Source organism: Bactrocera dorsalis, chromosome 4 (genome assembly GCF_023373825.1).
Source record: "Bactrocera dorsalis isolate Fly_Bdor chromosome 4, ASM2337382v1, whole genome shotgun sequence".
Lineage (NCBI taxonomy): Eukaryota > Metazoa > Arthropoda > Insecta > Diptera > Tephritidae > Bactrocera > Bactrocera dorsalis.
Window position 1 is genome coordinate 63916855 of NC_064306.1, and position 24894 is coordinate 63941748.

Here is a 24894-nt window from a genome sequence, read left to right on the forward strand (position 1 = left end):
AGGGAGTAAAAAATGTTAAACATTCATTTATTTTTTATTTGTAAAATATGTGTAAACAAAAAAATTTGCACCGGCGCATTGCATCTGCTGCAGCGTGTCCTGTCAATTATCTGTCACTTTATGCAACTGCATACATAGGCAGGAAATTTGTTGGTACAAATTTACAAAATACGGAAACTATAAAAATCAACTTTAATTTTCACATCATTTGTCTTGAAAGTAAGAAAATCAAATTGTCATTTGAGCTCCAATTGGAATTATGAATTTCGCCGGACGTTTACAATTCCGGCGTCTCATGTGTTTGATGGTGCGACAAAATTTTGCCAGCGAATGCGAAAATGCGATTAACAAACAAATACATTTGGAATTAAAGTCAAGCTACGATTACATGGCTATGGTAAGCATAGTGTTTAATTTACAAAAAAATGTTGTTTCTACATACATACTATGTAATGAAAATATAAATTTTTAACAGGCTTACCATTTCGACCGCAGCGATGTCGCCCTACCTGGACTTTATGGATTTTTCAAATCTGCTAGTTTGGAAGAGCGTGAACACGCAGCTCAATTGATGACATATATGAACAAACGTGGCGGCACCATATGCTTGGAGGAGATACCAGCGCCGCAGTTTAAGTTCACAACCGTCAAAGCGGCGCTAATTGAAGCTTTGGACATGGAAAAGACGGTTAACGAGGTGAGCTCCATTACTTTTTCAACCTGTGCATATAGTATTTGTAACATAATATTTTATTCCCCTTCGTCAAGTCCTTGTTGGCGTTACATGCATTGGCAAATGAGCACAGCGACCCACATTTAAGTGACTTTTTAGAAACAAATTTCCTTATTGAACAAGTGGATGCGCAAAAACAGTTGGCCGATTATATAACTCAAATTGAAAGGTGTGAAAAAGAATTGGGTGTGCATATATTTGATAATGATATTAAGGGCAAGGATATGCATTAAAGTATTTAAAATACAAAATCAAAGTGCAAACAAATTAATATTTTTCGTAAAAGAGCAACTAATATATTTGAATGTTAAGGTGAAAAAGGAATATACAAGCATAGTATTGCTTGAACACGCTACCTATGTTCACCTATATTAAACTTTTGTGATATGTACTGTGAAAATATATCTTTTAACAAATATTACGCAAATTTTATGTTTAAATTTGTGCTTGAATTGTTATTACATCTATTTGTATCTATGTCAATTATGCACTCTTGTTTTGAAGAGAAAAGTATGCTCCTAAGAAAAGCTGGTGGTAAAAGTTATAGTAAGGTGTGCTATTGCTAAAACTATTAAAAATATATGTTAAAAGCAGAAATTAGTCAATAATAAAACGGAAATTAAAACGAATAGTAAATTTATCTATCATTTGCGGTTAACTCTTAAAAGAGCTATAAGTTATTAAGTATATGTATTTCTTCAAGGCAATGCTTTCAGGACCACAATGGCGCTGGCCTAAGAGAAAAGTTTTAAAAATGACCTTCGGCAACGTTCAGTTTTACAAAAAAATACTATGATTCAAAAATATCCAAATATAATTATTTAAGTCCCGTCTTTGGTAAAACATCCGATTTCAGGGTTAAAAATGGTATGGTTGTGCTTAAACCCAGTAATTAAAATGAATAAATTACCTTATTTGTTAATAATATCAAATTTTAACAAAATATTTATTTTGTGGAAAGATAATTTAAAAAAAAAAAAACGGTTAAGAAACAACATTGGTCAATGCATCGGTTACCGGGTGCACAGACAATCGGTTTTTCTCTTATCAGTACAAATATGAAAACCAGCTGATTTCACTCCTCAAAGCTTAACAACTGCAATTGTTGTTGATTGTTGTTCTTGTTCGTATAAACAAAATCGATAATAAGCCTTATCTTTAAAAGTATTTTTTATTATTTCTCATAAATTAAGTGTATAGTAAACTTGTCTGCACGTAAATAACTTGTTTCGCGAACACCAGCACAAACAGCACAAAGCACTTGCTCTGCACGAAGCCTCAAACAGTATTTCCAAAATTTAGAAAATTTGCTGGTAAAAATGTCACCGCGTTCGCTTTTCTTGCTCTCCTCTTCACGCGTACATGGTTATGAATTTTTGGAGCACGCGAAGGAACATTTAAAGGAATTTCTAACTAAGTAAGTACAAGTTGTCCATAACACACTATACATTTTAGCCAATATACTTTTACATACTTTGTGTGTAGGCGCAATGTGAAAACGGTTCTCTTTGTGCCCTACGCACAGAACGATTACAACAAATACACAGAACTTGTTGAAAATACACTTTCGCCATGGGGTTTCAAAGTTGAAGGCCTACACGTTAAACAGAATCCCATACAAGCAGTGCTGCAGGCGGAGGCGCTGTTTATCGGTGGTGGCAATACTTTTGTATTGCTTAAAGCGCTTTACGATGAAAATCTAATACCTATAATACGTGAACGTGTACTCCAAAAGGGTATACCATACATTGGCTCTAGTGCAGGCACTAATGTGGCCACACTTTCCATACATACAACAAACGATATGCCTGTGGCGTTTCCACCCACATTTGACGCTTTGCGTTTGGTGCCGTTCAACATCAATCCACATTATCTAGAACCCGACGCAGCGACACGTCATAAAGGTGAGACGCGTGACGAACGCATTAACGAATTTATTGAGTACCATAAAAAACCGGTGTTGGGCTTACGCGAGGGCACCGCTTTGTTGGTGGAAGGCGATAAGGCCGTTTTAGTAGGCGATCGCAATGCGAAATTGTTTATGGCGTAAGTAAACTATATTTTGCAGTTATGTAAAGTTAAATCAATTAAATAATTTTTTTTACACTCTTCTTTTGCAGCAATAAGGAGCAAGTTGAATTTGCACCAAACACCGACCTCAGTTTCCTTTTAAATCAATCTTAAATTGCATTAGCGTATGCAACACTATTTTTTAAATTTAATTTAAACGTCAAACTGAAGTGTTTACACATAGTGCATTTGTTGTTTTTGTCACTGACATTGTACGTATGCATTGTTCTTGCATTTGTGCATAATTGTTGTGCTGCTGCTATCAACTGTTATGTTTAACGTACAATGTATGACAAATAAAAGGCATTTACTCAACATGTTCGTTATTTGTTTTTAATATTATTTTATTAGCTTGTATCGAAATTATAGCTGCGTTTTATGTACATACAAATGTATGTATGTATAACAAAGTTTATTTTATAGATATACACATGTAAAATAATTTAAACAGCTTAATTATTTATTTGTTTTACGCCGCTAATTCTAGTGTCCTGTGTTCGTGTTTACTTACGAAACATAACCTTTATGTATGTATACGCAGATTGGTATTAGGAATAAGCGCTGCAATACACATGCAGATATTCGACAGCCGTGAAATTTAAATTTATGTTACTTTAGGCACTAATTTATAAATTTATGAAAATTCTATTAAACTTCTACAAATCAATATACATTTACATATAATTTTATGAGTTATTGTGACTTCAGACGTTTGACACATAATTTCTTGCATAAAAATGAGTATAAATTATAATAAATAATTTTTTTACAAACTGCATAGATTATACTAAAAAATTTTAGCCACAACATTTTTAACTGCCACAACAAATATCGAATATCTTTTCGTAGGCTTTACGTGCGTGCGATATTGAAAAAGTTCGCACATAAAATTGTGTGAAATTACATTTATTTTTTTTTGATATATGAGTTTTAAATAAAAAAAAGTATTTATATAACTATTTTATGCACGTAATCTTTGCGTTTTGTTTACTTTTGCAGCCCTGTTAATATAATTCGTTTATTACTAAATATAATACTTTATATTTCGTTGTTCATTTTCTTAAAACAAATTAGCGCATATTAATCGAAATTTAAAAGCTTTGGCACCTTTAATCATACAATATAACATCTAAAATATTCTGTTTTAAAACTAGACATAAAACTATTTACAAATTTCTTTATTTTTTTTAGTTTTTATATATTTTGTTTTTGTAGCTTCCTATGGAAAAAGTGAAAGAGGTAGAAAGAAACGGAAATTCACTTAATTACAACGGAAACTGTAAATACATACACATGTTTGTATGTATATAGCACTCTCCTTTTTACGTAAGGAATGAAATTCATTTACGTACAATATTTAATTACAAACAGTTTTACAAAAATATATTAACATACATATGTGTGTATGTATGTATGTACATACATTATATGTTTTAAAATTACACGTTTCATGCAAACTGAATACTTGGCAGTCATGGCGAGATGAATATACAATACTTAAGGCACTAAAATGATAGGATGCATGCGAGAGGCTAACAAATAGGGTGCAATTTGAAAGTCGCATATTAGTAACTGTACACCAAACTACACGAAAAAATGCTTGCTTACAAATTATCACGTATATATGTATGTATGCGTAGTTATGTAAATATATAAATAGTTATTTGCAATTGGAAAGGACAAGTTCGGGCATATTTCTACTTCGTTGACGTAGCTAAAACACACTTAACAGCCATTATACATACAAAATAACTACATACAAACAGTTCCTGCGCCACTTACAAAATTACATACTACATATTTACACTAGATTTTTGTATGCTAGCACTAATGTACTGATAAATTACATAATTACATACAAAAAAGTCATTTCGTTACATGCAATCGATAGGAATCAACTGTAGCTCAGCCGTTTTAATACGAAAAATAAAATAATAATTATAATAAATTAATTAAAACTAAAATACACACACAACTTACATGTTATATAATTAAAAAAAAATTATTCAAGCATTTTGGCATAGTAGACTAAGTTACAAAAGCTCTAACTTTTTTCCTTACTTAAGAAAGTAAACATAAAATATGCTTAAACGAAAGCTTTGCTAGTATTAAACTAATATTTACATAATCATGCAAATGTTTGAGCATTAAAGTGTTAACATGCATTTGACGCGCGCAGTTTGACTGCGCAGTAGCGAAACTGGCATTAAAAATAAAGTTAAAAGAAACTCAGACACTACGCTCATTCACAATGAGTGCGTGCACATTTTCTTTAACTCGTTAAAATTCAACCGTTATTGCTTTGTGCAACTGTACATTTAACTATTTATGCAGAATACTACGATCCTCGAAGCGTATGATGGCGTCGCCGATCTGTTTGCGCGACGCCAGGTGTATGCATTTGCGACTGTCCAGGCCGTACGCCTGCGCCGTGTCATGCTCAGCGCGCAACGCATCGTAACGTTGTGGTATTTCGTTGTATAACTCTTGTTGTTCCTTATTACGCGATGCGGCGACATTCGCTTGTAGCGCCGGACACGTTGGCACCTCGCCACCTTTACTTATATGATTCCTGATCGCGTAGCCATAACGCAAATTGGGCTCGGTGCCGCGCAGTATATGCACAGACAGCTGCGACGCCACAAACATATCCAAAATGGTGTTGATTTTGTGATCGCTGCGACTGAGCAGCAGCTCAATGTCATTGTCGGTGCGTGTGATGGGCAATGTTGACTCAATCAATTTGCGCGCTGAAATGGTTAGAAGCATTAGAGCAGGTGAAAAGTGATTTTGTGTTGTTATATTTGGGTATGAAAAATACCTTGCACGTAATCACGACTGTAGAAGGCGATTAGATCATAGTTCCACTTGTCGAAATAGCCAGAGCTTTGGCTCACATCGCAGCTCTCGCATTGTTTACAAAAGTGCGCCAGTCGGCAGGGATACATCATGAAGCCGATGGGTGAGTATATTTGGAAACCCTGTATGGTATTCATGCGCACCTGCGGGTGGTATGGAAATGTTAATGTAATGCATACCAACTACCGTTGTGTAACTGTAAACTTACTCTGTTCAAGAAGTCCGCTTTGAAGCTAATATCTGTGGAGGCCATTAGCACCAGACTATCCAGGCCGATTTTCGGCAGGGCCAGATCAGCGACTGCCACGCTTAAAATATCATTGCGCCCATATATGGAGTTGAGCATAATATCCTCCGGTGGCGGCGGCTTATCACTAAGCATTGGCGGCAGTCGTATGGACACCCAAGCTATGCGTGAGCCATCGCTTTTGTACTTTGTGGATAGATCCAAGGCGAGCGTCTTGAGACTTTTGAAGGGATCTTGCTCACCTTTGCTTATGGAGTCGTAGCGATAAAGGAAGATCTGTAAAGTAAAAGCAAATATTTATCAAAGTCAAGTCCTTGCCATTTTAACGTGGATTAGACACTCGTTACAACAACAACAATCAAAATCAATGCATTCTCTTTACACTTACCATCAGCAGAAATGTGTTGTCTTGATTCTGCATGCAAATGCGTTCATATTCCGTTATGAAATTCACACCATCCGTCGCCTGATGTTCGAAAGTCGGCACCATTATGGCGATGCGCGTGCTTTCGGTGACATATGGTGATGGTATCACCTCGACGCGTCCGAGCGGCTTAACAACTTGAAAGCTCTGCGTCACCAATTCGTCGGAGTAGCGTGTGGTGTCGCGCATATTTAAATGGAACTGATAGTCCATGCCACGCGTTGCATCGAATTTCCTGTAAACCGTATGCAAATCAACATATTGCAAGTGTGGATGTTTCCGCTTGGCGTAGGCAATTGCAATTTCAAGCACTTTGTCGAAATCCAACTTGTCGGTGTGACTCAGCGGCTCGACGATATTTTCGGCGTTGGGTAGGAAGATGTGTGTGCTGTTGATGAGGTGCCATGTTATGATGTCATGTCGCGTTTCGGGCGCTGAACCAAGCGGCACACCGAGTGGCCAGCGTATTTCGAGTATGTTATTCGATATTGAACCGTTAGCTATTTGATATGATTTGCGCTCCAAATCGAAGCTGCGCTGCTGCACCAGTTCTAAGTGATGCTGAAAAAAGTAAATACATTATATCCGTTTTGAATACATATTTGTACATATAGTACATTCGTTGTCAGCATTGGTGCTTTTTTAATCAAGTAAAGTAGAGTGCTTACCCGCGAATAATAGGCATGCAGTCGATAGAAATCGTCCATCGATGTCACGGGATACACAGCAGCCGCTTTTCGGAACGCTTCGTCTCTGGCAAGAATATTTAAATCCTTGAAAAGTTTTATGTGTGACTGCAAACCGTAAATGTCTTCATGTACACCCTGAAAATATAGGTGAAATGCGGTTAATTATCTCATTGCTGAAAAAATTGTATTAAAAATTGACTTAATACTAAAATATTTGTGCGAAAAAATCTGCAAAGCCAGAAAACAGTTTGGTTGACATAAGCATTGGGTTTAATTCCTTTGGTAAGGTACGCTACCAAAGTAGAACGATAGGGACAGCAAACGAGGCCATATTTTTTCCCGCTCTTTTGGCATTTCTCCTCAGTAAGTTTTGCCATTCCATCATGGAAAGATATGCGATCCAACAATGAATCGAAATTTTTAAAACTTACTACCGAAATTCAGTCAGTGGCCTAAACTATAAGAGCACCACGTCCAATGTATGGTCGTCAATTTGAGTGTCTAGTGGAAAAATTTGATTCCACAGACACAATACAAAATGTTTCCGTGTTAGTGAGACAAAGAAGTGCCCGTGGTGTCGAGAATATTGCTGCCGCCATCGCATCCATTGAGAGAGACCCAAATCACCCTCTCTTCTCAAGCGTTGGGCATTTCTGTCGTTGTGGGAATTTTGCGAAAAGATCTTGGCTATATCCTTATAAGATCAAATTGATGAAAAAATTAAAGCCGCTTGACCACCAGAAACGTCGTATGTTCGTGAAATGGACTGAGCAGCAACAAAAAATGATCCGGATTTTCATCGAAAAATCATCTTCAGCGAAGAGGCTCATTTCTGTCTGAATGGCTTCGCCAATAAGCAAAATATGCTTTATTAGTCAGGCAGCAATCCACACGAACTCCATGAGTCACCATTGTATACAGAAAATAATACGGTTTGGTGCGGTTTATGCGGCGTCATTGAGTCGTACTTCTTTCGTGATGATCACGTTACTGTGAATGCGAATCGCTACCACTCTATGATAACCGAATATTTTTGGTCCGACTTGGATGATATGGACTTGGACAATATGTGCTTCCAACAGAACGACTATCGCAATTGATTTATTGAAAACCAAGTTTGGTGAACGTGTTATCTCACGAAATGGTCCAGTCAATTGGCCACCTCGGTCGTGCGATTTGACGCCGTTATACTATTTATTGTGGGGCTACGTATAGCTCTGGTCTATGCCAAAAAGTCAGTGACGATTTATGAACTTCGTACGAATATCGAAAGTGAAATTACTGCAGTATCGGCCGATTTATGCTTAAAAACCTTTGAAAATTAGGTTCAGGGGCTGGACTTCTGCAAACGTGCCTGTGGTAGTCATGCAAAAGGCATCGAGTTCCGTACATAATGGCATCGAATATAGTTTCACAGGAATACGAGTATTCCAGCGCTCTTATCGAAAAACTTCAACTTTTTTGCCTTTTAGAAATTCAAACGGCGGTACATCCGATTCGATGATACTGAAACCATCTTTTGACAGTTCGGTTTACGTAAACGGTTGTCTCTATATATATAGTTAAAACCAAGATCTATTTTTGAGTTATCCTTCTCACACAACACGCTTAATTTCATTTGATTGGAGCAAATTGAAGCCATGGATCAACTTCTTGTCGCCTTTTTCGAATAACTGAGGCCTGTTATTGGACTAAACCAATATTTCGAGAGATTGAGTCTTAGGTAAAAATAATAATGCCGCCTTTTTCGAAGATAGCCTTCAAAATCGAAATATTTGCCTTTGAATTTCGAAATTTAGTTTATTGAACACATCATTGTAAAACACAGAAAGTAATTTTCTAAAAAAGTAAAGACTATATCAAAGCTGTTGCATATAAAATTTCAAATCGCACCAATATTTTTGAAATATAAAATTTTTACTTTTTTCAAAGATCCGACTTTGACCACTTATGGTATCAGTCATATAATCCTGACCAAAAAAATATTATAAACAATTGAAATAAGACTAATACGTGGATTATGTCCAAATTTTTACTTTTTACACTGCTCTTTTCAAAATTCGGCAATATTGTAATATTCCGAACAGGGTACATTATGTTTGACATGAAGGAAACGTCATTGACTTAAGTGATCAGCATGGCGAACTGAGTCGATCTAGCTATGACTATATCTGTCTGTATACACGCGAACTAGTCGCTCAGTTTTTGAGATATCGGTCTGAAACTTCGCACACGTGCTATTTTCGTCAAAGAGCAGCTAACTTGTCGGAAGCGCCGACATCGGACTGCTTTACCATTTATCTGTATTACAAACTGGACAATCAAATAAATCCCGTCCATGTAAGCAAAACTTTTTTATTTGTCAAAATATCTTCACGAAATTGTACCCGGAAAGTACTGGGAAATTTTAAATTAAACGCAAAATATTTAATTATTAATTTGTTGACTTCAAAGTAATCCGCACCAGATGCAATACACATAAGTCAACGATTTTTCCAGTTCTCGAAACACTTCATAAGCATTTTTTGGGATGTCCTTCAGCGAATTTTATTTTATCTCTTCGATCGATTAAAACCGGGTTCCAAGAAGCGGCAATTCCAGTTTGCGGAACAAGAAAAATTCATACGGAACTAAAACTTATGACAACAGTGGTTGATTGAAAGTATTCATTGCGTTTTTGGCTTTTTTTGGTTTAAATCGTGGCTCCATGCGATGGTGTATTATCATCGTGTAAAATCCATTGATTGTTCTTCCACAATTCCGACCGCTTTGGACGGATGTTCCCAGGCAAACGCCTCAATACGGCCAAATAGAACTCCTTAAGGTCCCTCAGGAATAAATGCATGATGCACCGAACCTCGAATATTGAAAACACAATGAGCATCACCTTGATTTTTGAGCGGTTTTAGCGTGGATCTTTTGGTTTCGACTCGTTTTTTTCTCTTCCATTCCGATGATTGTTGACTTGTTTGCATGTCAAACTCATAAATACATGTCTTATTGGCATTTATAATGCTCTCAATAAATTTGGGATCGAAATTCGTCCGATCAAAGATATCCAAAGAAACCGGTACACTTTTTGGATAAGCTTCAGCTTTATCGGGACGTGTCGAGCAAGAACGCGTTTCATACTTAAAATATTCACCAAAATCATTCGAATGGACTCGCTAGAAATGTGGACTTCTCTTGCCAGCTCTCTAACACTTGCCTGACGATTTTCAAGAAACATATCATTCACTTGTTTAATTATTTCATCAGTTGAAGACGTCGAAGGTCGTCCAGAATGAGGCATGTCTTAAACGATGTCTCGACCGACTTTGAAGGCTTCTGTTTTTGATAAAATCGAATCATTGTAAGCCTTTTCCAACACTCGCAACGATTTTGGTTACGAAATTTGGTTAAAAATTCAAAAATTTAGATAAATTCTTTCTTCGATATTTTTATCCCTTGGAAAAATTGCATCGCGCTAATGAGGTGTACCGACTTAAGCAGCTGCTGTACACAAACTGGTTGACAAATCGCGCTAATATTTGGCAAAGTAATTAAAGACAGTCCTACCAACTTAGCAAAATACCTTTTTTTCGAAATATCGTTTACTCGGGGAATTTAATTACAATTTCCTATAGCATACTTATATTTGTCATACAAACTGAATGATCAAGATCAAGAAAAATATCTTTTCATACGTAACATGTACCCACTTTTTATCAATGCACCGAGAATATTGAGCAGTATTTACTATACCGGATAGATTTGGCATTTTTAAAACACAACCGGAAGTACTTTGTTAGAGAAAACAAAGTGAAGGGCCATAAGCTGATCTCGTTTACGCCTTTGGACCTGAGTAGCAAATATAAAAAAAAAATCAGTCCGATGCTATAATTAGTATATTTTTTAACAAATTTGTGGTACTGTGAGCTAAGTACATACACACATACTTATGTATGTATGCAAATACCATGGTTACGTACATGTGTATGTATGTACATATGTACATACATACATCTGTGTTGCATATGGCTTCAAAACAAATACACACGCTCTCCATATACAATTGTGCTTTATTAGTGGGCTGGTGAGATCTGCGCCAGCTCAACCGCCTTTAAAGCAATGAATTGAAAACTTTTGCGAGTTATGGACGCGCTTTATGAGCATTTTATGTTAACCTTGAGTTAAATGCTGCCGCGACACTGGTCTTCTGTGCTTTTTTCTGTTTTTTACTAGGCGACAGACCTTTAATGATTTCCAAGAATCCTCCTTTTTGTGTGGTTTCTTCTGCTGCTGCGCTTGACGATAGCACTTTTTGGAGAATCTTCACGCGTTGTGAACGATTTGTGTGTGTGTCTTCAACTTCGCATTTCATCTTTCGCGCTATTTTATGCTTGCCATAAAGTAAATAGATGCGCGAAAGATCAAAATCAACAACAACAGCAACAACAAGAGCAATCGCTTTCTGTTTACAAATGTTTATGCCTCAACTATGAAGTCAATATTCTAGGCACACACGTGGGGGCCTTGTTTCGAATTTGTGTTTTAACAAATTTTCCGCAAGAGAAGTTCCATTGTTTAGATAGCCAAAGTAGAACGCTATAAGCTATGCTGGGAATCTAAGAACTTAAGAAATATCTACTCATATGTACATACTTACATACATATGTATGTATGTATGTAAGTGCGAGTGTGCGTAATCATTTTGGCAGAAAAATTAAATCATCAAATATCGGTCTTAGCGGTGTGCGGGGTAGTGGTCATATCAAAAGGCGTAAACTTCGAATTTTAATAATGAGTCAGCAGGAAGCCTTTATGATTTTGCAAAAATACAAATAAAAATGCGTTTATGGTAAACATTATGCATCGTGTGTGTTTGCTTTTGAATATTTGTTTTCGATTGTGGCGTGCAGGCATTTTTACTGTTTGTTTTCCATTGAAAAAGTACTGAGTCTAAGGCCACCAATTTTGAGTTGAACAAACCGGAGAACAAATGTTGTATTCATATTCTGACTTGGCAACCCTGTTCCATTTATTTTGCTTTCAAGGAAGTAGTGTTAAGTGAGGAACGTGATAAAAAAGCTTTTTTGCCCTTTGATATAGCTGATATTAACAGATTTGTCGTGAGGCCACGAATAGTCTCACATGGAAAACTAGATCGTTTGCCCATGACAGACGGTTCAACGTTACCGGAATTGACCGGGATTTTATCCGGCCAAGAACGGTTTTTTTTCGGAGATCTAACCCAGATTGTTAAGGGTAAGTTTTAGATTAAGTTTGTCATCACTGGAGTAACTCTTTGCAGCAGGGTTGTTACGTATCCTCCTGACTCGTGCTGTCATTGAGTCCAACCCGTGCCCGCAGGAATTTTTCTGCTGCGTCTGCGCTAAAAGGCTCCATCAAAACTCCACCTCAGTTAGGTCTAATACATGCAATGGATGGAGCCAGTTTAAGAGCTGCTCAGGCCTTTAACACACTGGGAGTGGATCACGAGTTACATGGGTCCATGCTTCGCGGCCACTCACCTCGCGTAGCTAATAAAAGACCGCATAAGTTCATAGGAGCTCCATCAGGCAGCATGACTTCCATTATGATTTCCTAGAAAGCATCCCTGCAGTCAACTGCTTGAAGCGAAATCGTCTCCTAGGAGCATCGTCCCTAACTAAGTCGAAGACATAAGACAATACACCGACCAGGCTTCGAACGCAACTAACTTCAGACACGACCTGACTGCAATTCGCAGTGGAGCCATAAACGCTTTCACCGACTCCCTCTCAGTGAATGACGTTCTTGGAGTCAAACCACAACTCTTTGCCTGCCGAGGATTAGATAACTATTACAACAGCATTGCCCAGAATTCCTAGGTATTGATCAAAAAGACCGTCGTATATCAACAAAGTGCCTATAATCTGCTACAAATTTATTGAGGCGGCTAATATCTACTCCAACCAATTCGACCTCAAAAATTTGTAGTCTCCCCGCTTGAGTATCAGTGAGACAGAATTCAGTTAGAACACCTATCATTGGGACCATGTCAACCTTGCGGATAACTAGTAGTTCCATGGACCTTGTATACTCCATTCTGGGCCAGAAGACTTTCGCAAGGCCAATAGATTTAGCGCACGAGTACACGAAGAGAGGGAAACACCTGCTCGTTTCTATCATGATGGGATTTGGGTAAAGGTGTTCTTTCTTTAAGTTCATCGGGTGTTTGGTTACCGACGATTGTGTTGCAGCCTGGTATCCCGAAAAATTTAATATGGATTTTGATGCTACTGCTAGAATGGTCATGTATTCTTTTACTAGCTTGAAGCTCACTATCAGTGATCTCAAGACCAGTATAGGAGCTCTGCTGTCAGAGTAGATACAAATCTTCCTAAAAGAAGCCACTCTTTGGTGTTCCAGCAGTCTGATACAAGAGTTAATTAAAAACTCTCTACAGAAGACTCTCCCTCCATCTTTCCCTTTGAGCGAAGCTCTTCATCAATGAGAAAGGTTTTCCAGCAACTCCTCCTTACACACATATCCCTCGTAGGTATGTATGTGCTCGGAGAAGATATCGCTAGGAGTAATCGAAGTGATATAGAATAATAATAATAGAGAATCTGCAAACGATGCATCTGCCTGCTATATCCACGGCTGCTATTTGTAGAATGGCATTAATTTCCAACATTGGCGTTGTACGTAGTGCACCACGGATGCCAAAGAGAGCTCGTTGAACACGTTTTTGCTGCTTAGCGAGTGTGGTTTTAACTAGCCCCCTCTACCAGGCAAATACCCCATAGAATTAGATGTAGCCAAAACATATACTTAAAATTCTTTTAAGAACTGTAAAAATGTATACGATAAATAATTTTTCTTGATATTCAACTTTTTTTGATATATACCATACTTTTTTCATTTTTTGTAATCATTTTCAACCAACATATGTATGAAGCCCTAACCGCAAAAAATTGTAAGCGATTATATTTTATATTTAGGACAATTAGTTTTTTTTTTACAAGTATTGTGGTTTATTATTTGAATTGAAATGAGGAATGCAGTTATTTTAAAACTTTCTGACTAATCTCTTATCCAACCATACATATGTATGTAGGATAAATTCAGTAGAAAGCGAGATATCGCGATGAAACTTGGCACAACTATTGCTTGAATTTCTTTAGTGTGGCTTGACAATACGGAGGTATAACTTTGTAACCTTTTAAACTTAAGAAGAGGAGAGAAGGAGTTGTGACAACTGTCAAAACTGTGGTTGATTGTCCTCTAATACATCTTGTGAGCTCGATATGTTACATTCCGTAAAATATATTTTGAGAGAAAGCAAATATAAGTGACATGTAACAGTCATTTCAAAACCAAGTAATCCGGAATTGGAACTGCTTGTAACATTAACTTCCCTTTTTCTTCTTCTTTATTGGCGTATAGTTAGCAACAGCGTGCTGAAATTCTTTATTCCTGTGAAAGTCCGTTCGATGACACTATGTTGGAACTCGACTTCTTTTGCATGGTCACCATGGGCATGCTAGCAGAAGTCCAGACGCTGAACCCAATTTTCGATTGTTTTCAAGCATAAATCGGCCGATACTGTTGCAATTTCACTTTTGATACTCGTACGAACTACTGGTTTGGTGGCATAGACCATAGATTTGACGTAGACCAACGGGAAATACTCTAACGGCGTCAAATCGCACAACAGAGGTGGACAATTGACTGGGCCATTTCGTGAGATAACACGTTGTTCAACCTTGGTTTTCAATAAATCGATTGTGACACCCGCTGTGTGGCTTGTGGCGCCGTCCTGCTGTAACCACATATTGTCCAAATTCATACCATTCAATTTGGTGATCATTGAGCGGTAGCGATTCCTATACACAGTAACTTCCAGTATGATGCCGCCGTCCCATAAATCGCAACAAAACGTAATTTTTTCGGGACGCTATGGTGACTCGTGAGGTATGTGATATGTGTGTGGATTGCTGCCTGTCCAATAATGCATATTTTGCGTTTTGACGAAGCCATTCAGCCAGAAATGAACCTCATCGCTACGGATGATTTTTCGATGAAAATCCGGACAATTTTCAAGTTAGGCTTAGTTAGGCTTAGGCCATTTTACGAACATACCACTATTCTGGTAGTCAAGCGGCTTCTGTTTGATCTTGTAAGGATGTAAGCCAAGATCTTTTCCCAAAATTCTCCACGATGACGTCAAAGAGAAGCCCAACGATGTATGAAAGACTGACTAGGGTCCTCCTCAATTGGCGCGCTAGCGGCAGCAACATTCTTGACATTACGGACACTTCTTTGTCTCATTATTAAAGTTGAGGCCACTGACTCCGAATTTCGGTAGTAAATTTTAATAATTTCGACTGATTCTTGAATCGTATATCTCTCTCCATTATGAAACGGCAAACCTTACTGAAGAGAAATGCCAAAGAGCGTCCCTATCGGTCTCCTTTGGTAGAAAAGCCCAAAAGAGGAAATTACACTCCACATTTGTAGTGTTAGCAGCAGAAAAAAGCAAATACGATGGTAAATAAATCAGGTGAATCAAATCAATACTGTTTATATGATGTTTTGGCTTGAAGCCTGTCCTCTCAAAATACGCAACCAAATCTTGAAACAAAACAACTGCAAAGAGTTTGTAACCAAAGAAATACAAGCAAGAGTCAACGCTCGGCCAATTAATTTGCCTTGAGCCAAATGGCGATAAGTGCTCCAAGGCGATCCAAAGAAGTCTCGTACTTTGTTCGAGATGCACAAAACCACACGTTAATTGTAGAAGATTTAATAATACTTTATACAAATACATATGCATATATCTATAATCATTTCAACGAGTAAATGTGGCGCTCGTAAAAGTATTGAGCTATTCAGACAAACAATAATTTTCTGCCATTAAAATTTAACGATTCAAGAATTAAGTGCAATAATAAATTAAAATTCATTATCCGCTTATATCAAGACCGATCTAAACTTGCTTGTAGTAATACAATTAAGTTGAATTATTATGAATTTTAAACAAATTGTTTTGTAATCAATATTTACTGCCGCCGCGTATGCATTTCATTGACCTTTGCCGATGAGCGCGCAGCCGTTGGCGCAGTTCAAGAGATCACAATCGTTGCAATAAAACTTGCAATCAGCAGCTTGCTTTTTAATTAAGCGCGCCAGCTCGTCAGCTCGCCAGCTAACGGCTCATTGCAATTTCGCTTGAACAATTTGTAGAGTGCAAATACATTTGACGATAATTACATTAAGCATGTCAAATGCCAAAGCAAACACCATTAACTAATGCGCGAACGAGTGACGGACGATTGGCGATTGCACTCCGAGCGCGAGCGACGCGCAAAAGCGCAGAGTATTGCTCCAGTCTAAGCGCGCACTTGAGAGACACGCGGAAGACGCGCAGTCGTGCCTCCACAGCCGACAACGTTGCCCCGCGCATTTGACTCACCAGCAGTACACCAAACCGTTATCAACGCCGGCAATTCGAGCAATCAAAATTAATTGAAAATACAGAAATAACTGAAGAAAACGAATAATAATAAACGTCAGATGCAAATTAGTTAAGTACTCTAACATTTAATTGAGCAGCCGAAGCCAAATGCCCAGTCGGCCTCGATTTAAGTATTCGTTGAGTAGAGCGGCTGCGGCCGCCGACACTTGACTGAGCCGTGCATTGCCTGTCTGTCCTCGCGTCTGCTAGTCGTGTAGAGTACCACACGATTTATGCCGTCTTCAAGAGCCGCTTGGTAATTCCGCGGAGAAAGACACAAAATTCTCTGCTATCAAATTCTAAATTTAATATACTGGCAGTGTGGATGAGTAGAGAACTCTGTTGGGATACAATTTCAAGAAATTACTGTTATAAATACATTTGTACGTATGCACGTACGAGGGCGGTGCGATAAGTACTGGATAAAAAAATAAAAAAAAAGGAAAAAAAAAGGAAAATTCGTGACTTAAGACAGCATCATTTTAACTCAACGGCGCTGGTCCAACTTTTTACAGGATATCCGTATAAAAAATATTATGTTTAGGTTTGTGAAAAGTGCGTCTATGTGGCTCCAGTAACCATCTCATGCGTCTCATATTTCTGACTGGGGTGCCGGGGCCAAATATGGAGAGTTATGAGGATGTTAGCCTATTTCAACGATTTAGCAGTGACAACGGCGACGGCGGTGTGATCCGGTGCTTTGTCATCGTAAAACATAATTTTCTCTTCTCCAAAAAGACCATATTTTCTGTAATTCAACAACGAATAGTAGAGTCCTGTGACCGTTTAGTCTTTCTCTATATAGCCTATGAAGATCAAAGTTTGTGAATCTCAGAAAACGGCCATCTTTCTGGCCATTTAGATTCGTCTTTTCCCGGGCAGGCTCGCTGGGGATGATCCACTGTTTCTGCGGGTTTGTAGCCTACGGTGTCGATTCTTGTTTCGTTGATGCACAAAATTTTTCGGATTGGGCTTAAACAACATCAAACTCTGCTGTTGGTTTCAAATATTTGATTTCTTCGAAAAACAAGAATCGAAACACCGATCGATATTGCTTTATCTGAATTCGTCTAAAATGCATGGTCACCTCTTCAAAACAAAACTCCGTGTCCGATTTAGCGCATAGCAGACAGGATAGGTAGGCACCACCAACAATGTCAGCCTGGAAATCCAACGCAGGATAACTCTTGCCAACAGGTGCTACTTCGGACTGAGTAGGCAATTGAGAAGTAAAGTCCTCTCTCGACGAGCAAAGACCAAAGTCTATAAGTCCCTCATTATTTCCGTCCTGCTACATGGTGCAGAGGCTTGGACGATGACAACAACCGATGAGTCTGAGTTACGAGTTTTCGAAAGAAAGGTTCTGCGTAAGATTTATGGTCCCTTGCGTATTGGCAACGGCGAATATCGCATTCGATGAAACGATGAGCTGTACGAGTTATACGACGCCATTGACATAGTTCGGGTAATTAAGAGAAAGTGGCTACGCTGGCTAGGTCATGTCGTCCGAATATATGGAAACACTTCAGCTCTGAGAGTATTCGACGCAGTATTCGCCAGTGGAAGCAGAAGAAGAGAAAGACCTTCACTCCATTGGAGAGATCAGTTGAGAAGGACCTGGCTACACTTGGAATCTCCAATTGGCGACACAGCGAAAACGAAGAACGACTGGCGCGCTTTAGTAAACACGGCTATAACCTCGTAAGCAGTGTCTACGCCAATAAAGAAGAAGAAGTTTCTTCTGTGATGATTGCGCGGGCCCGAGTTTAAGTACTTATTGGTCGGCTCTCGTACATATGTATATACAAATGTACCAATGTACGTATATTTACTTGCAATATTTATTTTTGTAATGAAATGCTTGGTGGCGTTGCTTCTTGCTACATATTTTCAGGGTCAGCAATAAATCAATGAACTCGTATAAAAGATCACCAACGAATTCTCACCTCATATTTTTGGAACGGTATCGAATTGTCTTGTCTGTTAACAGCGTATGCATAACTACAAGCACTTACTATGCACATTACGACATACATACATATGCATGTATGTATGTACTAGTATTTACGTTAAACTGAGTGGTCGCAAAGTGGCATGACTTGATTTACGCGCCCGTCCATTGGCCTGTTCGCCTGACTGTTTGATTAGGCTTGTGTAATTTCACTGCTGGTTTGCGTGTGTATGCTTACTCGGGAAGTCAACACATAATTTATAGAACAAATAAAATATAAAATTGAATTAAAGCGCAACTAAGACCGAAATATAGCTGATGATAAACGAAAAACGCAAAAGCGTGGCACGAGCAACTTTTTAACGCACACCTAGCATATACACAGATTTACATAATCACATTTGCGTATATATGTATGTATGTAAATGTTCACAAGTCAAGAGCATGCGTCCAAAATTCTGCTGTCATCACACTTCTTTCCATTCGCTGGCACACAGAAGATTGCCGATCGAGCTTTTTGATTAACGCCTTTCAATGGCCTGTGCGTATGACCATGCGAAGAATATGTCGGCAGTTTTTTCACCCATTCGGTTTATTTTTGATTGAAAGATAACAGAAAAATATTTGCTTAAAAATATTCAAATAATCTGAATGAAAAAATTGAAGAGGGAATATGGTTAACAGGTCATTGGCCAAATGAGGGCGTAAATAAAACCGAAAATCTGCTGGTAAGGACAGAAATCGCCGAGATCTTATTAAAAAAATGTATGTTTTATATAATATAAATCTATAAATACCTGCAATTTTATACTTCCGTCGTACTAAAACAAGAAAAAACGTTAATTTCGGCTGCATCGAAGCTAATATACCCTTCACAGGTGCATTTCTGTTAGTAACTATGTATTCAGTTTATATGGAAGCTATATGCTATAGTTAACCGATCTGAACAATTTCTTCGGAGATTACATTGTTGCCTTAGAAAATAATCTATACCAAATTTCGCGAATATATCTGGTCAAATGCAAAAGTTTTCCATACAAGCCCTTGATTCAGATCGTTCGGTTTGTATGGCAGCTATATGCTATAGTAATCCGATATCGGCCATTCCGACAAATGAGCAGCTTCTTGAAGAGAAAATGAAAATTTCAAGACTATATCTGAAAAACTGAGGAACTAGTTCGCATATATACAGACACAGACGGACAGGCGGACATGGCTAAATCGACTCAGCTCAAAATTCTGATCATTTATACATATTTATATATGTATATTCACTTTATAGGGTCTCCGCTTCCTTCTGGGTGTTACAAACTTCGTGACAAACTTAATATACCCTGTTCAGGGTATAAATATGAATTACATTTTTATGGCTAATTCACAGTTCCGTTATCTCAGTATTGGAAACACTGTAGAACGTTGAAAATATTGGCCAAAGTGAGATTCTTAATCAATGCCTCACGGCCACGTGACGATATTACAGTTCAAACGTCACACCATCCTTATCAGACCAACTCTTTGATATTTTTAACATGCCAGTATAATTTATTATTAAGTATAGACTATATTGTTTTTTTTTTTTCATTTTTTATATTATCACTAGAAAAGACATTACGTGGAACCAAAGGAGGTATATTTTAAGTTTGTAACACTTACAAGGAAATGTCGGTTACCCTTTAAGGTATAAATGATCAGTATGACTAGCTGCGCCGATCTAGCCATGTATTCTCAGTTTTTGAGACCTCTATCTGAAATTTTGCACATTTTGTTCTCATAGAGAAGCTGCTCAGTTGCTGAAACCGATATAAGACTACTAAAGTTATAGCGTAAAAAGATACTCGTATTCAGCAAAAAGTCTAAAATTTACGAAATGGGTCGCTATTCACTATTCTACAGTTCGCAGATTGGGCAGAAGATCGTATGACCGAGGATGGTCAATTCTACCGAAAAATCATATTTTCGGACGAGGCTCATTTCCACTTCGATGGTTATGTTAACAAGGAAAATTGTCGTATTTGGGACACAGAAAGCCCGCACGTAATCGTCGAGAAGCCAATGCACCCAGCACGAATCACTGTATGGTGCGGATTTTGATCTGGTGGAATCATCGGCCCATTTTTCTTCGAAAATGAAGAAGGAATCGTAACCATCAAGGGTGAGCGATATCGCGCAATGATAACCGAATTTTTCTACAAGTAAATAGAAGAGGAAGACTTGGACAAAATTTGGTTCCAGCAGGACGGCGCTACGTGCCATACAGCAAACGCTACACTCAATCTTTTACGCCCTATCTTCGAAATTTAAAATTTTATATTGGGGCCATATAATATATAAAACAAGTAAGGAAGGGCTAAGTTCGGGTGTCACCGAACATTTTATACTCTCGCATGATGAAGTGATAATCGAGATTTCGTTATCCGTCATTTACATATTTTTTTATTTTGCTGTAAATTATTTAGATTAGTAGTTCCTGAGATATGGGTTTTGGTTCATAAGTGGGTGACGCCACGCCCATTTTCAATTTAAAAAAAAGCCTGGGTGCAGCTTCCATCTGCCATTTCTTCCGTAAAATTTAGTGTTTCTGACGTTTTTTGTTAGTCGGTTAACGACTAGGCGTGGTTATTATCCGATTTCTTCCATTTTTGAAGTGTATATGGAAATGTCTGAAGGAAATGACTCTTGACATAGCTATAATAGTTTCCGAGACATGTACAAAAAACTTAGTAGGGGGCGGGGCCACGCCCACTTTTCCAAAAAAATTACGTCCAAATATGCCCCTCCCTAATGCGATCCTTTGTGCCAAATTTCACTTCAATGTCTTTATTTAGTTTTAGTGTTTAGTTTTGACACTTTATAGGTTTTCGGTTTTCGAAATTTTGTGGGCGTGACAGTGGGCTGATTTTGCCCATCTTCGAACTTAACCTTCTTATGGAGCCAAGAAATACGTGTACCAAGTTTCATCATGATATCTCAATTTTTACTCAAGTTACAGCTTGCACGGACGGACGGACGGACAGACAGACCTCCGGATTTCAACTCTACTCGTCACCCTGATCACTTTGGTATATATAACCCTATATCTGACTCTTTTAGTTTTAGGACTTATGTGAACAAAACTATAATACTCTCCTTAGCAACTTTGTTGCGAGAGTATAAAAAGTTTCTACAGTGATGAGCTCATTTCTGGCTTATTGCCGCATTCGAGACGAAGAGTTGCCATTTCATCTAGAAAAAATGACGGTTTTGTGTGGTTTGTGGGCCAGTGGAATCATTGGTACGAGTATATATCGCATCAAAAATGATGCAGGTGAGAACGTAACCGTCAGTATGCTATGATAATCGACTATTTAATACCGAAAATTGAAGCTCCTGAAACCCTCGAAATTTGGTTTTAACAAAGGAGTATCATTTCCCACACATCGCATCAATCAATGGATTTTTAAAAGAACACTTCGGTGAGCAGTTAATTTCACGTTTTGGACCGAACGATGGTCCACCAAGATCTTGTGATATCACAACGTTCGCTTTTTTCCTGTGGGGATATGTAAAGTCTGAAGTCTCTGCGGCAATCCTGCAATGATTCAGGCCTTGTAGCAAAACATCACGCGTGTCATTCGCCAGTTACTAGTCGAAATGCTCGAAAGAGTCATCGAAAATTGATCTGAACAGAAGATGGACCGTCTGAGACGTAGCCGCGGCCAACATATGAAAGAGATAATCTTCAAAAAATAAATGCCAAAGAATGTTCTTTCGAATGATAATAAACATTCCCCATTAAATTTGAAGTTTCTGTGAAGTAGGGAACAACGAAATGCATCACGCTTTATAAAATGCAACCCATGTAAACTGGTACATTTCCCTACTAGGTCGACGCTAAGTCCGCAAGTGTTGTGGGAATTTTGTTAAGGGTCAATATTATACCTTCACTTCAATGTACGAGCTTTAAGAGTAAGTGTATGCCACTGTATTTACAATATCGACCTAATTAGCTTTTTAAAATAAAAAAAATAGAAAATTATTTACTTTTCTGCTATCTCTATGACATCAAATTTGAAGTTCGACAACTTCTAGCGCCACTAAGTGATGTGAGGATTTTTGTTTGATATTATGTTGATTGAGTAGAGTTGTTATCTTAATAATATAAAATGAAACAAGATGACATTGCAACTTATTATCTTTGAAATAAATTGCGTATCGATTATTTTGACAAGGAAATTAAACTAATATATATGTACATGTATATTTATGACGTATATTTCTATTTCTATTTATTATATATATTATCATATATTTTTCGCAGCAACTCGCGCCTTTTTTGTCTACCCATTATATAACGTAAGGCTTCTGCGTTTTAACGCAGTCTGCATTTATAAGTACTTATAATGCTACCGCTGTCAAACTGACGCCTGTCTTCAATACTTATTTGTTGCAATCATCATTAACTCGTGTTAACATTCAATTATTCCTTGTTGTCAACTAAATTTGGTTTCACTGAGTTCTATGAAGGTTACTGCTTAGTACGACGTGTGCATGCTTGAATTATGTTTTGAAGTTTATGTCATCGCCCATTTTCGATTGCAATGCGTTGAAGATCATCATTAATATTTTTAGGGAAATATTTCGCAAAAGCAAAGCTTGCTTCTTTCGAATAATTCTACCTATTTTACTTAAATATTTTCAATCACGAGCTAGTTGTGATCATGTTATACATACAATTATTACGGAAAAGGTAAACAGGCATGTATAATATATACAATATTTACAAATTCACTTAACTACTACTATTTAGTAGAGATCTATTTAAGTCAAGTATGCGCTCACCTGAAAGCTTGTCTGACATCCGGACAAATTACTTGAATACTTTACACAACGACCGATATTGACGCTATGCACATTGCTGACGCCATTACGCACACACCAATCCAGATTGTTGCGCATCTTGCGTATGACGCTGCTGCTGAGCAAAATGCCGGCATTTAAATCACAGTAATTACGATCACTTTGACTGCCGAGATCATCAACACCATTGGAATTCGAGATACGTCTGGACGCCGCAGCCGCCGCCGCCGCACTGTCACCACCATCCACGATATTCTGCTCCAGTCTGGCACCCATATATAGATCGAAAGTGATGCTGATGTGATAAAGCAACGCTTTCAGTTTACGTGCATCCACGTACACCGTATCTGGCATAATCAGAAAGTAATCGTAGTCATCGAGATAATTATCTGCAATGTATTTTATGACATGGAATGGTCGCAGACTCTCGCGTGTGTCTGTGAAGCCGACAATATTCTTGAGCTTATAGTTCGTTTTCACATTGTCGGCGTTAATGAAAAACTTAATTTTATTCACCAAGTGCGCTGTGGTGCGATTTATCGCTGTCGCCAAAGTATTGATGTTGTCCTGTGACGTCATCACGCCAATGAAGAGCTTCTCGCGTATACCCAGCTCGGAGGAGTAATAGCGCGGACGAATGACATTCGTGGCCTGTAAGTGGAATAATAATTATTTAATAAAGCGTATGAGGTATGGAGTGTAAACATAATGGAGATATATGAATATACCTATACCAAAATATAATACATACATATATAACAACAAAGTGCCTTCTTTGGAAAGTAAGAAAAAACCGAAAATGCGCTATAATTTATAGCGCTCAAGCGGATGATATAAAAAGTGCCAAAGCATCAAAAAATCCATACTTAATAACTCTGGTACGAATTGTATAATGCTTGCCCTTCTCATCTCTGTATAATCCGACTTGCAGAGATCTTGTTTCAAGCAGATGATAATGAGACATACAATGATTTTTATGCCTTTTGTGGGGATAACCGGCAATGTCACAAAACAAACGTATAATATAAGTAGATTTTCAGTTTTCTTTTCAGAAGTGATGCCGGTAGATAATTTTTTAATTGCTTTATATTTATTCCCGCGCGCCACGTTTTCCTCAGAGTATTTAAGCACATCGAAATTTTTGTGTTAGTTTGGTATGCTTAGTATCAAGATCAGTTCATACGTTTTTTGGACGATTGAGAAAAATCACGCTAATAACAGGCAGACCGATCACTCACCAACAAAGCTAGAACCACAATTTATTACGTGATGAAACATCTATGAAACCCTTCTTAAATATGTCTCTACCTTTGAACCTTTAAAAATTTTGATAGAGAATGACTGAACTGGAATGCTTACAAAATACCGATGCAATTAATATCCAAACCAAACAGAACAATTTAGTAAGATTTACTAATGCAAGAGTGGCATTCAATAACACCCCCTAATACTGGATTATACTTGTAGTTCCTGGTATATTTCTGTTGGATACTATATTATTTTCTTTTACTCCGGTTGAAGGCGTTGAACTTGAGAACGAAGATAAAAACCTTAAGTTTAAATTTTTGGGAAGCACTGTTCAAAGTGAAAAGAAACTATAA

The 24894-nt window shown here is 37.8% G+C and overlaps 3 protein-coding genes across 5 annotated transcripts in view; 2 read left to right on the plus strand and 1 right to left on the minus strand.

Moving 5' to 3' along the window:
• The first annotated feature begins 115 nt into the window (after nucleotides 1-115).
• LOC105226955 (ferritin-2 heavy chain) lies at nucleotides 116-1369 on the plus strand. Its single transcript, XM_011206097.3, has 3 exons — nucleotides 116-397; nucleotides 476-697; nucleotides 769-1369. Exons 1-3 carry the CDS (start codon nucleotides 260-262, stop codon nucleotides 964-966), a joined length of 558 nt encoding a protein of 185 aa, XP_011204399.2. The 5' UTR covers nucleotides 116-259; the 3' UTR covers nucleotides 967-1369.
• A 440-nt stretch (nucleotides 1370-1809) lies between these two features.
• Nucleotides 1810-3118, plus strand: LOC105226956 (probable alpha-aspartyl dipeptidase). The gene is made up of 3 exons (XM_011206099.3): nucleotides 1810-2150; nucleotides 2219-2779; nucleotides 2854-3118. Exons 1-3 carry the CDS (start codon nucleotides 2053-2055, stop codon nucleotides 2915-2917), a joined length of 723 nt encoding a protein of 240 aa, XP_011204401.2. The 5' UTR covers nucleotides 1810-2052; the 3' UTR covers nucleotides 2918-3118.
• Nucleotides 3119-3126: 8 nt separating this feature from the next.
• The window catches only part of LOC105226957 (chondroitin sulfate synthase 2), a 41074-nt gene continuing 19306 nt past the window's right edge, over nucleotides 3127-24894 (minus strand). For 2 of the 3 annotated variants that reach the window (XM_029550500.2, XM_011206101.3), the window contains exons 2-7: nucleotides 23276-23944; nucleotides 7002-7157; nucleotides 6298-6894; nucleotides 5871-6185; nucleotides 5625-5805; nucleotides 3127-5553 (exon numbers count right to left, since the gene is read on the minus strand). In XM_029550500.2, the coding sequence (XP_029406360.2) occupies nucleotides 5126-5553; nucleotides 5625-5805; nucleotides 5871-6185; nucleotides 6298-6894; nucleotides 7002-7157; nucleotides 23276-23944 (2346 nt within the window). In that variant the 3' untranslated portion in view covers nucleotides 3127-5125. The remainder of the gene's footprint in view (nucleotides 5554-5624; nucleotides 5806-5870; nucleotides 6186-6297; nucleotides 6895-7001; nucleotides 7158-23275; nucleotides 23945-24894) is intronic. The other variant, XR_007422734.1, reaches the window with a different exon arrangement.